General features: G+C 38.5%; 1 protein-coding gene and 2 pseudogenes across 2 annotated transcripts; all 3 read left to right on the top strand.

Moving 5' to 3' along the window:
- Positions 1-4,859: 4,859 nt before the first annotated feature.
- LOC148735199 (calcium-responsive transcription factor-like) lies at positions 4,860-7,669 on the top strand (the record flags this gene model as incomplete). The annotated part of the gene is made up of 5 exons (XM_088752888.1): positions 4,860-5,588; positions 6,204-6,355; positions 6,465-6,575; positions 6,693-6,839; positions 7,187-7,669. Coding segments are annotated over exons 1-5 (1,266 nt in total), but the record flags the coding sequence as incomplete, so codon positions are not given.
- A 2-nt stretch (positions 7,670-7,671) lies between these two features.
- On the top strand, positions 7,672-9,199 carry LOC148735198 (uncharacterized; annotated as a pseudogene).
- Positions 9,200-9,774: 575 nt separating this feature from the next.
- LOC148735197 (uncharacterized) lies at positions 9,775-12,621 on the top strand (annotated as a pseudogene). The gene is made up of 3 exons (XR_015998602.1): positions 9,775-9,810; positions 11,008-11,090; positions 11,527-12,621. The product of XR_015998602.1 is annotated as an uncharacterized LOC148735197 (transcript).
- Positions 12,622-12,848: the final 227 nt, after the last annotated feature.

The following is a 12,848-nucleotide window of genomic DNA, read 5'->3' as shown; positions in this document are numbered from 1 at the left end:
CCGAGAGCGAAATTTGTAGGTTAAAATGATTTTCAGTTCAAGACTAAGCTGCCTTCGTATGTAAGCTAAGGAACTAAAATAATGTTATCTGTCCACTTTTAACAGGGACCGAATGGTAATTCTGGCGATTCGCTTTTTGTCGGAACAGCCGACAGTGAAAGAAATGCTGCAAAGGCCAGATAGAGCTGGTAAATGTTTGTTTTGTGTTTACTGTTGTCGAAAATTTTCTGTACCACGTTTGCTTGAGATTTCATACTTTCTAAAAAAGTGACTGTATTCTCTCGGTAGGGTCGCAGAATGGCGGAGCGGATCCAACCGTTTAGCTAAATAAGTTTATTTAGCTATATAAGTTTATTTCTCTGATTGTGTCTGTTTACCGTGGATCATTGTCGAATAAAGTTTTTAAGTCATGTCTTTTCAGTGTTTCATTCAATGGTCTATTCCAGAATAGAAACGACAATATTTATTCGTTTGACATAAAACTAGCAACTGTTGGTCATTAACTTTTATTAGGTTTGGTGGCTTCTAAAGAAGCCGTTTTGTAAATACTGGAACAGCACCCAGCATCTCACTGTATTTGTCCGGTGAAATAACACTTAGTAAACTGCACTTGAACTTTCTCAACGGGGCGGGAAGATGTTTATCGGCCACTCTCGTCTAAGAAGGCAGGCGACCTGCCAAGGAGCAGTTTGAACTTCACTGGAGTATTGACGCGACATCAGCCACCAGTCACGGTCAAAATTCTCTCCAGATAAGAGCCAAATCCTGCAGTCAGCAGTTCCTCTTTATTGACCAAGTACGAAGTGCTACGAAGGTCAGACGGCAACCCGGGAAAGATCGATCGCAGTACATCGTGCCTCATGATGATCGTCTCGTTACATCCAAGGGGAGATTTTAAACCCCTCTCAAATACAAGAGCGAGTCTCTCTTTGCGTTCATCTATGCGAACTGAATCGACACATTTGCTTTCGAAGGCAGCGATAAGCTCCTCCGGTATGTGTTCGCTCGGTTCCCACGTGTTCTCAGCCGCAGAGTAGTCTTTCCATTGAACGAAGAACTCGCATTTACCACCCTGGATTCGTTTCGCGACATTTCGCTCCACTTGGTAAACATCCAAGGCAATGGGCTTTGATCTCGGTCGGTATTTTAAGTTACAACCACGATCGCGAGGTTCCTCAAATAACGACGCGTAAAAGCCTGGCGGATGTCTTGCTCGTTTCAACATTGTTGTTTCGAAGGTAGTTTTCAGCAACTGAATGGGTCTAAGTGTAACAGATCATTTTTTATGTTTTATACCATTCGAACGGATGGAAAATTGAATAACTATTTTCAGCAAACAAGAGACGTTCCCACTGGGAGACTGGGAAATCAAAAATAACACACAATAAAAGCGGCTTTTTCTCAGATCTGGCCGAGTAGATAACTGGCAATGAACGTAAAAAGTGTATAGTGAACTCACTCTTCATGTCTGTTTTTAAAAAACTTAACATCGATCGGCTATTTGTGCTTGTTTATTCCAAGATTTCCTAAGTAACGGCTAAAAAAAAAAAAAACGCCCCATGCCCTTCTCTAAAATACTTCTAATTGAAAACTGTCAACAAAAGAATTTGCTTGCCATGCACTTACAATGAATAGAGCGGACAACTCTTTAATCATTAGTGTTATTGTTCCCTTATCACACCTTGAAAATTTACTCTGCTCATCTTGACGTTTGATTGACAGTTGCGGAATTCGGCGAAGGGACTCTAGTATTCCCTGAACTTTATCAGTTGACCAATGGTATCCCAGCAGTGCTAGGTGCATTTCTTTATGCCAGACTTACTACGTATTTCGCACTGCAAGTAAATGTCACGGAAAACAATAGGCATTGCTTCAGCTTCACAAGTCAATATGAGATCATTTCAAGTGATAGATCCTTGAGTTGCAGCGTATCAATTGTTGTTGCTTGTGGCATATGTAAATATATATATATATAGTGGCATATGTAAATATATATATATATGTATATATATACATACATACTTAAATGTACATAACTGCAGACAGTACCGTTTCGGCCTTCTAGCCCCTATCAGTGAAGTGCTGTTGCTAGGATGGGGGAGAACCGATATGGTTACCCCGAACGATCCCACACTTGTGGTATCGTCTAAGCCATGTCAGAGTGCTCAAACTAGGAAAGCCTAGTGAGCTATGCGCAATGCTAGCGGTAATGACTCACCCCAATGAGTGTTTTTTATCCAATTGAGCCTTCTGTGATCCACAATGACTGTGACTAATGTTGATATCATCAGCAAAGTCCCTTCTAGACAATTTCCGCTTGAGCCCTCCCAGATGGGAATCATTGGTCACAAGTCTGTAGTCGACAGGGATTTCATCCCCTTTTCCTTCCCCAGCACTGGGCCTATTTCGAAAACAATCTGTTTCAAGTTGTCCAGAATCAGTAAGGAACTTATGAAAGAGCCTCGATAATTCCTTTGGTATATGGCCAACCACGTTTCCATCTTGGTTTCGACTGCCACAGCATATTTGTTGTGAGGATTGTCGAGCTCCATTTCGTTTGTCAATATTTCAGCAATCCGAACAGATACATTATCAAGATATGCGTGCTAGCCTTGCACAGTTGCTTCCATGTACATTTGAGACATATTTCGGTTTCCTTTCTTCAATTGAAATATGGCAAAAAAAAATGAGTAACATTTGCTTCATATTTTTATATTTGTCCCCAGCCCCGGAATTTTAACCCAAAGTATTTGTCAAAATGGCAACATTTTTAAGGAAAATGTGAAAGTACACAAAGTTATCAGTTCCTTTCTCCAGGTGTACACACGGATTTAAGTCAGGCATAGGTCGCATTTGGCAAAGTTTTGCGAGAATTTGTTTACCTTGCTTTTATGGTTTAGAAAATTTTAGAAAATCGCAAAAAACATTAAAGGTGCGGTAGTGCTTGGGTGGGGCAGGCAGATTTCGGAAAACTCGGGGTTAACAGTTGGAATCGCGGTGAAAACTGTAATCACTAGTCAATGAACAGCAAACAAAAAATATGCAATAAAACTAAACAGCACGCGAGAACTGCTTCAGTTCGCGCTCTTTCTTTACCATGGAAGGACGTGGATCACAGTTCCCTGTTTTTTTACTGCGGCAGTGAAGAGTATTCGCAATATATGTATTCTCAAGGCCAAAGTCATAGTCCTGAAGAGGCAACTATTGAGAGCCCTTCACAGAATTCCTCTGCATCGTCGTCTCCGGAGCTCGTCGAAGTCGGCGGACCAAGTTCGTCGTCTTCTTGCGCTGAGGAAAGACGGATGTACCCTCGCTGAACTAATGGAGCACTCCAGTGCTGAAGTAAGGTCCTTGTGGATTGGCAGGCTGTGATGATGACGAGCCAGACTCTCTCAAATTATATGAAGCTTTGCAAAGAAAGTTTTTATTTCCCACAAAACATTTTTTCCTCTCACAAAAAAACTGAAACGACATTTGCTGCGGAGCCGGGCTGCGTATATGTTGACCAGTAAGTGTACTTCTTCTTATTCGGGGCCACCTTAAATTCTACCATTTGCTTTTCTTCTCCATAAACTTCAATCATAATTTTTTTCTCTCTCTCTTTCTGACCAACTGGTTTTCTTCTTGCACCTGCCTACATGTACCCTGCTGCTGAGCTGAGTTTCTAACAGAAAAGAAACCCTCACAGAACTTCACGATTAAAGGAAAACAGCAGTCCGGGATTTCTTTGCATGAACACTTTCCGCCAAGATGTCGCAACACCGTCTAGTTTTCTCTAAACCATGCCGGCTATCTTTAAAATAGAGAACGGGGAATGGCGGAATGGGGAATGAGAAATCTTTAAAATGAGGGATCTTTAAAAGAAGGGATCTTTAAAATGCAGCGGGAATCTTTAAAACGGGAAATGTTTAAAAGCAAGAATCTTTACAATGAAAAATCTTTAAAAGCAGGAATCTTTAAAACGGGAAATATTTAAAAGCAGGAACCTTTCAATTGGAAAATCTGTAAAACTGGGAATTTTTAAAATGAAGAATCTTTAGAAGCGGGAACCTTTAAAACGGGGAATCTTTAAAAGACAGAATCTTTAAAATGGGGAAGTTTTAAAAAGCGGGAATTTTTTTTTCGGTGGATGGCAGTGGTATTCAATCATCAATTTTTTTATTGACCTCAATGGTAAGCAGTTATGATTGATTACTCTGATCTACATCGTTTTTCGGTATTATCCTCAGGGTTCAAATAACAGCCGGCTGCCGGCGGCAGCGGGGACTTTTAACACACTTCCTGGCGATTTTTCACCAAACAACTAGCTTTTTTATAGAAAATATTATGCTTATTGATCGTCCAACTGAAGTAAGAGTCGCTGTCCTGTTATGGCAAAAACTTCATACCAGACAATAAAGCAGCCAAGAAATGTTTTAAAAGCTTTTTGGAGACAGGAATATTTTTGTTTACAGTATTCAGCTTTCTACGTATTTGATCAAGCGTGAAACATGCAAGTTTGTGTGCACACCGTTACATTACTATGGCGCGTATTTACGGACAAAAATGTACATCGACAGTCGTTGTTCAAAGCTTCATTATTGGTTCAATATAGGACCCAGATCGACATTCACCATTCATACGGAAACGTTTAACATTCAAGCGAACATTCAATATTCAAGACAATTTGTCGTTCACGCTAACATTCATTACTCGAACCGAACTTCTACATGCGTGTTAAAGGATGATTATTATCAATTCAACTTTCATGTCAACATTCATCATTCATAAAAGACTGGGACCCAACGGTCCCTGTTACTTGGGGGAGGGAGTGGCTACCAAGCCGTTCATTTTTCAAAGATTGAGGCTGATGCAAGAGGTCGTCACTTATTTCCATCCACCAAACTGACGTGACGTCATATGATCTCCCGTGAACATCTTCGGTTAATGCGTCGGAACCTTCTCGTGAAAACAAACATGACGGATGATCCTGCCGGATTCCCATCGTTTTGTGAGCTTTTCAGGGGCATATTTTGTTTCGCTTGGTTCATAAAACAGGCTTCTGATATATTTCAATAAATCTTGAAAACTTGGGGTATTCTTTTCCAGGGTAAAGCTGTTTAGATTCCAAAGGCGGAACAACGTCAGTTTGATAGATGGCGTGACAACCTGTGTATCTTTCCATCCATGAAACTGACGTTCGGCAACAGGCGATCGAGCACGAAAATTTTCGGTAATGTGCCGAATGGCTTTCTCGCAATTTCGAAGATTTTCCCGCAACCAATTGTTGTTTGGCGGGCTTTTTCGAAAGGAAATTATAATAAGGTTTCCTCGTCCGCGAGATCTGGAAGTTTACAGAGTGTTTGTTATGGCTTTGCCAGCAAATGCTGAAGAAAGCGGTTTAGCTGAAGGCATGCATTTAGAAAGTAAGAACGACAATGCTACTGAATCCAAATGTACTTGGCAGGCAATGTTAAGAGGTTCAACAAACAAGTATGTTGGCTACGTTAAATCAGTTGAAGAAGCTATGGCTGTACTGAGGGAATATGAACTGGAAACTACATCAAAATTCTCTTGTTTTAAATCCGACAAAATGTTTGGAGCTGGAGGTAAGACAAAAAAAGACATAAAAAATTGCGAAAATAATAACCTTAATTATCAACACATTAAAATAACAATAAGAGTAATAATTATGGAAAGTTCTTTTAGCCATTCTATTATGTCCTGATCAGTAAGTGTATCTAACCAAGCACTAAACATAGAATTACAGAGTGTGGGTGGTACAGTGATGTGAATATATGTTGTGGGCATGAGAGGGGGTCTTATAAACAGCGTTATCCCTTCAGTAGCTTGATGAATTTATCAATCTATCATAAGTTTTAAATATTTTTCTCATAAATCCTGTTATTAGGTAACTATAGAATTTCTCTTAGTCGTTATATAAATATTAATGTAAATAGCACCTTTTTTTTCCTTTCTTGTGTCCACTAATTAGTAAGGGATCTTCCCTAGCTAGGTTATTGACACTCTTAATGAAGTTTTCCATCCATCCATCCATCCATCCATGCATGAATGAAATATCATTCTTTGAATCTCTGAAATAGTAGCTGGAAAAGCTGTGACATAAATTGGGTTGAAAGTAGTGTAGGTAGCACACCAGGATGCAATGGAGATTATAATTAACATAAATGTAATGAAAGGTCTCCTTTGTTTCCACGGCACAGATCCCTTTGCCAGGCAAAGGAAAGTGTATTTTAAGGATGATAAAATTCCATTTGATGGAGTACCCTTCAGTATAATTGCCACCAAGGTGTTTGACTGCCAACATGGGCCAGACAGGAAAAAGTCATTTAAAGCAAAACATGCTGAAAACAAGGTATTTTGGTTGTGACTAACAAAGTCTACATTATCCTTTTACGTACAACCTTTTTGTGCTTTTAACACAAAGAGGCAAGGGGCTTAAAATATCAATTTTTTATTTACAGATTGATGATCACTCCTTTACAAGGAAGCGGTTTTTACCTCAAGACACAATGAAGTTTGGTTGCCCAGCAAGTATTCGGTTATCAGAAGTGGTAAAGTATTACAATTACAAGGTACAAAACTGCAATCACCATACTGTTTACATCCATAAATTTGATATTTTATTCCTGCTCAGTAAAAGAAGGTCTCTTAATTTGAATGATTATTTCTGTTTTGGCTTAATTACATAGATCAGGGAGAACACAGAAAGACTAAGAAGAGACATGTCCAAAAAGCTCAAGACTGATATAACTGATGGTCAGAAACCAGAGTTTGAACGTAGAATATATATCCAATTACCAAAAGGGGATGAACACAGGGATCACATCATTGGAAAGGTTTGTTGATGCCAATGAAAATAACTGTCACAAGTTAGCCTAATAACAATTATATTAATAATTTTTGTTTTGGCTTCTTTGTTTGTATAATGGCCGATTACACAGGTGAAGGCTTAACAAGTAGTTGCCTTGGACTGAATTAGAGGTTGATAAAATTCTACACATAAATGAATTTTACTAAAGAACATAATTTTGACTTATTCGCTTGTTAAAGTTGTTCTGTCCCATTGAATAATTAAATTGGCATTTTACTAGTAGCTACAACTATCAGCGTAACAGTTTTGATATATCTTTCTCAAAAATTGTGGTCCCATTTTCATTTTTTCCTTCATGAATCAAAAAACCAGGTTGGTGGTATTCTGCAGCCCATTGACAAAAGGCTTGTACACAAGATCGGAGAGCTTGTTGGCGAAGGTGTGAAAACTGTGGACGAGATGAAAAGACATCTTCGGCAATTTGTAAAGACTGAACTGTTCCCAGAGCAAACTCCACCATCATCTACAAATAGACGATATTATCCAACAGATGTGGATGTAAGGAACCACATGTACCAGGCCTCAGTGAAAAAACTGCTGTCCAAAACTGATCAGGAGAACCTTGAAAAGAAAATTAAAAGTTGGCATCAGGAGAAACCTCAAGATTCATTCTATTTTAGACCCTGTGCACTATCATTGTCATCAATCTATGCTGAAAGCAACAGTGATGACAAAGATGGAACTTGTATGCAAGATGATCTTCTATTTGCTCATCAAACAGCCTGGCAGAAAAATCTTATGGTCCGTTATGGAAATGAAATCACCCTTCTTGACGCAACATACAAGACAGGAAAGCATTCATGCTCCCCATGCAACTAACATACCAAAAAGATGCATTTCTCCTTCTTCAAAAATGCAAGGTGTGCAAAAACAATCTATCGAAGTGAAAGAGGAGCATTTCAGCAACAGTCAGCTATCAACATTTAGCAACTGCCCATCATCGAAAGTCAGCAACAGTCTCCTATGGACAATCAGCAACAGTGAGACATCAACAGTTAGTGATTGTCACATAACAAAAGTCCTTGTGAGTCCATCAACAACAGTCAGCAGTGGTCAGTCCTCAACACTCAGCAAAAGCCAAACAACACTTGTCAGCAATGGCCAGTCATCAACAGTCAGCGAAAGTTTGTCACTGATGGTCAGCAAAGGTCAGTCATTAACAGTTGGCAACAGTTTGTCATCAACAGTCAGCAAAGGTCAGTCATCAACAGTCAGCAACAGTTTGCCATCAACAGTCAGCAACAGTTTGTCATCAACAGTCAGCAAAGGTCAGTTATCAACAGTCAGCAACAGTTTGTCATCAACAGTCAGCAAAGGTCAGTCATCAACAGTCAGCAAAAGTTTGTCATCAACAGTCAGAAATGGTCAGTCATCAACAGTGAGCAATAGTCAAACATCAAAAGTCAGCAATGGTCAGTCATCAACAGCCAGCCACAGTTCATCATCTACAGTTAGCAAAGGTCAGTTTGGCAAATCTACTTTAGGAAATACCATAATTGTTGATGAAAATTCAGCAGATCCTGCATCGTGGGTAACAATAGCAAATTGTTATCCTGACGATCCAGATTACAAACTTAATCTCTACCTAGAAAGCAAGACAACAATTTTACAGAAGAACCATTGGCTCTTTGACTCTGAGATCCATGCAGGGCAAATGCTTCTCAAGAGACAATTTCCCTTCATAGATGGGCTGATTGATCCAGTAGTAAAGGGGTCTCTTGTTGTCCCTGCTGCATCAGAGTTCATTCAGATCATAAATACTGGGTCACACTGGGTATGTCTTAGTACAATTTCAACCACACCTACTTCTGGTACCGTCAAGATTTTTGATAGTCTCTACAAAAATATGAATTCAACATCAATAGAGCATGCTTGTCGCATGCTGATGTATCCTGGAGACAAAGTCACTTTTGTCAATGAGAAAGTCCAGCGACAAGTTGGAGGTAGTGACTGTGGTCTGTTTTCCCTGGCTTTTGCAACTGATTTGTGTCATGGTATAGACCCAACAAATCAGAAGTATCATCAAGAATCTTTGCGACAACACTACGTTGACTGCCTGGAAAATGGAGAAATGTCACCATTCCCCAAAACTGAAAAGAGAGTGCCCTGCCACTTGAGCAGCATCAAGTCCTCTGTTGCTATTTACTGTGTCTGTAGACTACCATACAATAGAGAAGAATATGTTCAGTGCAGTAATGACAAATGCAAAGAATGGTATCATCCCACCTGTGTTAAAATACCAACCTGGGCAATAACAGCAACCGCAACTGGAGATGCCACAAATGCAAAGAGTATGCAAAAGTTAAGTCATTGTCAAGAAGCTGACCTATTTAAGGTGCTTCAAACATTTTGCAAAGTGATGAGGGATACCTAGCCTCCAATGTGTGATTTCAACTCAAAGCAAACTCAGTGACCTCCATTTTTGCCATGAAAAATAAATTACATTAAATTAGTAAACCGTGTAAATTAATTGTGTTGATTGAAAGTTTCCCTGGTACTATTTCCCCAAAAAGTTTCCAATATATTATGAAGAAAAGATTACAAAAAAGTTCTTGGTTTATTTGGAATATTTTTCGATCATTATGCATTAAAAGTTACAATTGTAATACGTATTTAACAATTATTCCATAAGTGCGCATTGGATATGAGATGATAGATAGCCAACGAGGAACGAAGCGCCAAGTTCACTATAATCATCTCATATCCAACAAGCGCTTGTGGAATAATTGTTTTAATAAAAACTTAAGTTAGAATTTGATTTAAATGTAAATTTTAATTTATTTTTTGGCTCCCTTCATCTTTAAGCCGATGCGTACGCTTTCCATATTTGGAGGGTGTGGTATATTGGCTCATATACCATGGGCACTAAGCCAATCAAATTCCTTGAATAGCAATATACAATGGCCCAGTTTTTAATAATGATTAAGCTTCAGAATGTAACAGTCAGCAATTATCAGCTCCAAATACATTAAATTAAATAAACAGGTTCTGCGGTAATAGGGCGTAGAACTCCATAGAAACTGATCTACAATGACACAATATGGTAAGGCTGAATTTGAACGATAATAAATTTTAGTATAATTTCAGAGCTGAGCAAAGAGTTTCCAGCAATCTGATTGGTCGAGCAGTTCCTTATATGACGCTATATAAACCGCTCCGCGTGGTTTATATAAGATGTTACACTAAAATGTTAATAAATGTTACTAAAATGTTACTAAAATGTTATAATTTTAGAAATTTCTTTGGTGTTCAGCTCTGAAATTATACTAAAACAATTATTCGCCTCAGGTTCGGTGAATATTGTCGAATAATCCCCTCGACTTCGTCTCGGGGATTATTCGACGATATTCACCGAACCTGAGGCGAATAATTGTTAAATATTTGTCACTGTCACTTTGATAGATGGAACTTCATCCATCCACCAAACTGACGTTGTTTCAGAATCGAGCAGAGAAACCTGAAACACCTATCGTTAAATAAAATCCTCGCCAAATGAAACACTTTTAGCACTGACTGCGATAGAAACTAATTTACCTTGCCATATTATCGCAGATTATCAATGTAGAGTTCTTAAACTGAGTAAAGTAAGCTTGAGCTTATCTTTCATTGGAAGCTTTCGCATTATTTGCTTTCCTTTAAGGTTTGTCTTAATCGAGAAAGCTACTTACATTAGTCAGGAAAATATTGGCAAACATTATCTAACTTCATTCCCAACTCTGGGCAGTATTCTCATACTGGAACTGTGTTCATTCGGCACTTTATTCATGTCAGTCAGCAATGGCCGCCATATTTTTTTTCGACATAAATCGACGAGTTAAACCGAAGGGCAAACCGAAGATGTTCACGGGAGACATATGACGTCACGTCAGTTTGGTGGATGGAAATAAGTGACGACCGATGCAAGAGAGGTGTTTACGGGACGAGTGGAATCCCTCCCGAATCTTTTCGATAATCATGACAGCATAGATTATTACAGAGGTGATACCTTACAGACTCGTGCAAATACATTGTATCACCACGCTGTCTGTCTGTGCTCATTGGGTATTGTTGCGGAATCTACCGTTGAGAACCTGAAACTCACGGTAGACTTGTTGTTCCGCGCAACAACCGATTACTCTTCTCTTTGTTTTCAGTCCGATATTCAACACTCTGAGGGAGAAGGCTGTCCTAATGCCAATGCTGTGTGGCATATAGATGGGAATCATAAACTTGTGAGGTATGTAATCTCTCTTAGTAAAATTGGTGTGATCCAAATTTGGTTTTGCCCTGTAAGATTCCGCATTCTGTCTCAGTTGCAGAACTTCCTACTGCTTGTATCTTTAAAGTGAACAACTTCAATCGCTGTAACTTTTTATCCTTGAAGCTGGCTTGTTATGGATTAAAGGTATTAAAGTGTAAATGGATGTGTAATTTGATAACTTCATCTCCTTTCACACCAGAAATGATTTTATGTGAGTCGTGTGTTTCCTCTACAAATAGTATCTCGCATTAGTTTTGACCTCTGCAAGTTTTTATCATACCTGTGTCCTTTCCAGGATGGACCAGATTGGCACACTGAGTATGATTGTTTTGTTTTGTTTTCATGCAGTCTAACTGTTAATTTAGGAACTTTAGGGGATATCAATGATGCTCTTAACTGTCTTAAATAACAGATGGAAGTTGGTAATTCCTGGTGGAGTTGATGGTTTTTCAAGATTTCCTGTCTATTTGAGGTGCTCTGGAAACAACCAAGCAAGTACTGTTTTGGAGTTATTCAAAGAGGCAGTTGCAGAATATGGCTTACCATCAAGAGTTAGAAGTGACAAGGGTGGAGAAAACACTGAAGTATCACTCTTTATGCTTTCCAATCCACAAAGAGGCCCAGGAAGGGGTAGCATGATTACCAGGAAAAGTGTATATAACCAACGGATTGAGAGACTTTGGAGAGATGTCTACTATCAAATTACATTCTTTTATTACAATCTTTTCTATCACATGTTTTAGATCCAGACAATGGTGTGCACATGTTTTGTTTACATTATGTGTTCATCCCTCATACAAACAGAGATTTGGCTGGCTTTGTGGCTGCATGGAACAGGCATGGAGTTACATCAGCTGGAAATCAACACCATTGCACCTCTGGATGATGGGGATGAATAGTGTTGTATATTCTGATCTTGTAGTGGCACAAGAAGTATTTGACGAGGTGTCGTTTAGGGCTTGATTTGTTCTTGATTTGTTCATTAGGCAAGTACATGTAAGAATTTCATCCAGGCAACTAAAATTCTGTCAATGTTGTACAGTATACAGCGCAACCAATTTAATTGTATTCCAGAGGGAATTTACTAATAATTGTTTTTAAAGTAATCAAAAATACATTTACCACTTTTTTCAGCTTGCCACAAAAAATCCGATTTGCTTATTCAACATCATTTGGCTAACATGAATTTCATGATACTTAGTGAACACAATGTTAGATTTCTGTTTTGCAGCAGAGTGCAAACAGAAAAGGAACCACTTCATACAGTAATAACATTTTACTTTTCAAAACTTTTTTTAATGTGAATTTTTTTTTTAATTCTCCCCCAGGGAGACTTTGTCTAGCATTTACTCTTTAATTATTCAGCTCAGGTATAGCAGTACCTAGCAGGAAGATTCTATGTCACCCTCTCCTTCTGTAAATAGAACCAACTGATTAATAATCCACTTTTTTCAAATTCTTATCATTTCAGTCATTTAAAATAAAGCTACGCTGTTAATGAACATTAGTATCACAAGGAGTATTGGCAGATTAAGTAGCGCATTCTTTCTGGGAAAATGTAACGATAAAAATCAATTTCTCTAAATTCCAAACAGTCATAAATTTTCTTGTTTGACAAAATTTGGGAAAAAACTAATATTTTTCATGCAGACGTCCTCTGGTATAAAAGTTTTATCAAGTCTATGAATTTAAATTAACATGGTTACTGATATTCCAAACTTGTCAACCAAACAA

This window comes from Stylophora pistillata, chromosome 3 (genome assembly GCF_964205215.1).
Source record: "Stylophora pistillata chromosome 3, jaStyPist1.2, whole genome shotgun sequence".
In the NCBI taxonomy this organism is placed as follows: Eukaryota; Metazoa; Cnidaria; class Anthozoa; order Scleractinia; family Pocilloporidae; genus Stylophora; species Stylophora pistillata.
The sequence above is the reverse complement of the archived record's forward strand: the minus strand, read 5'-3'. Positions and strand labels throughout refer to the sequence as shown.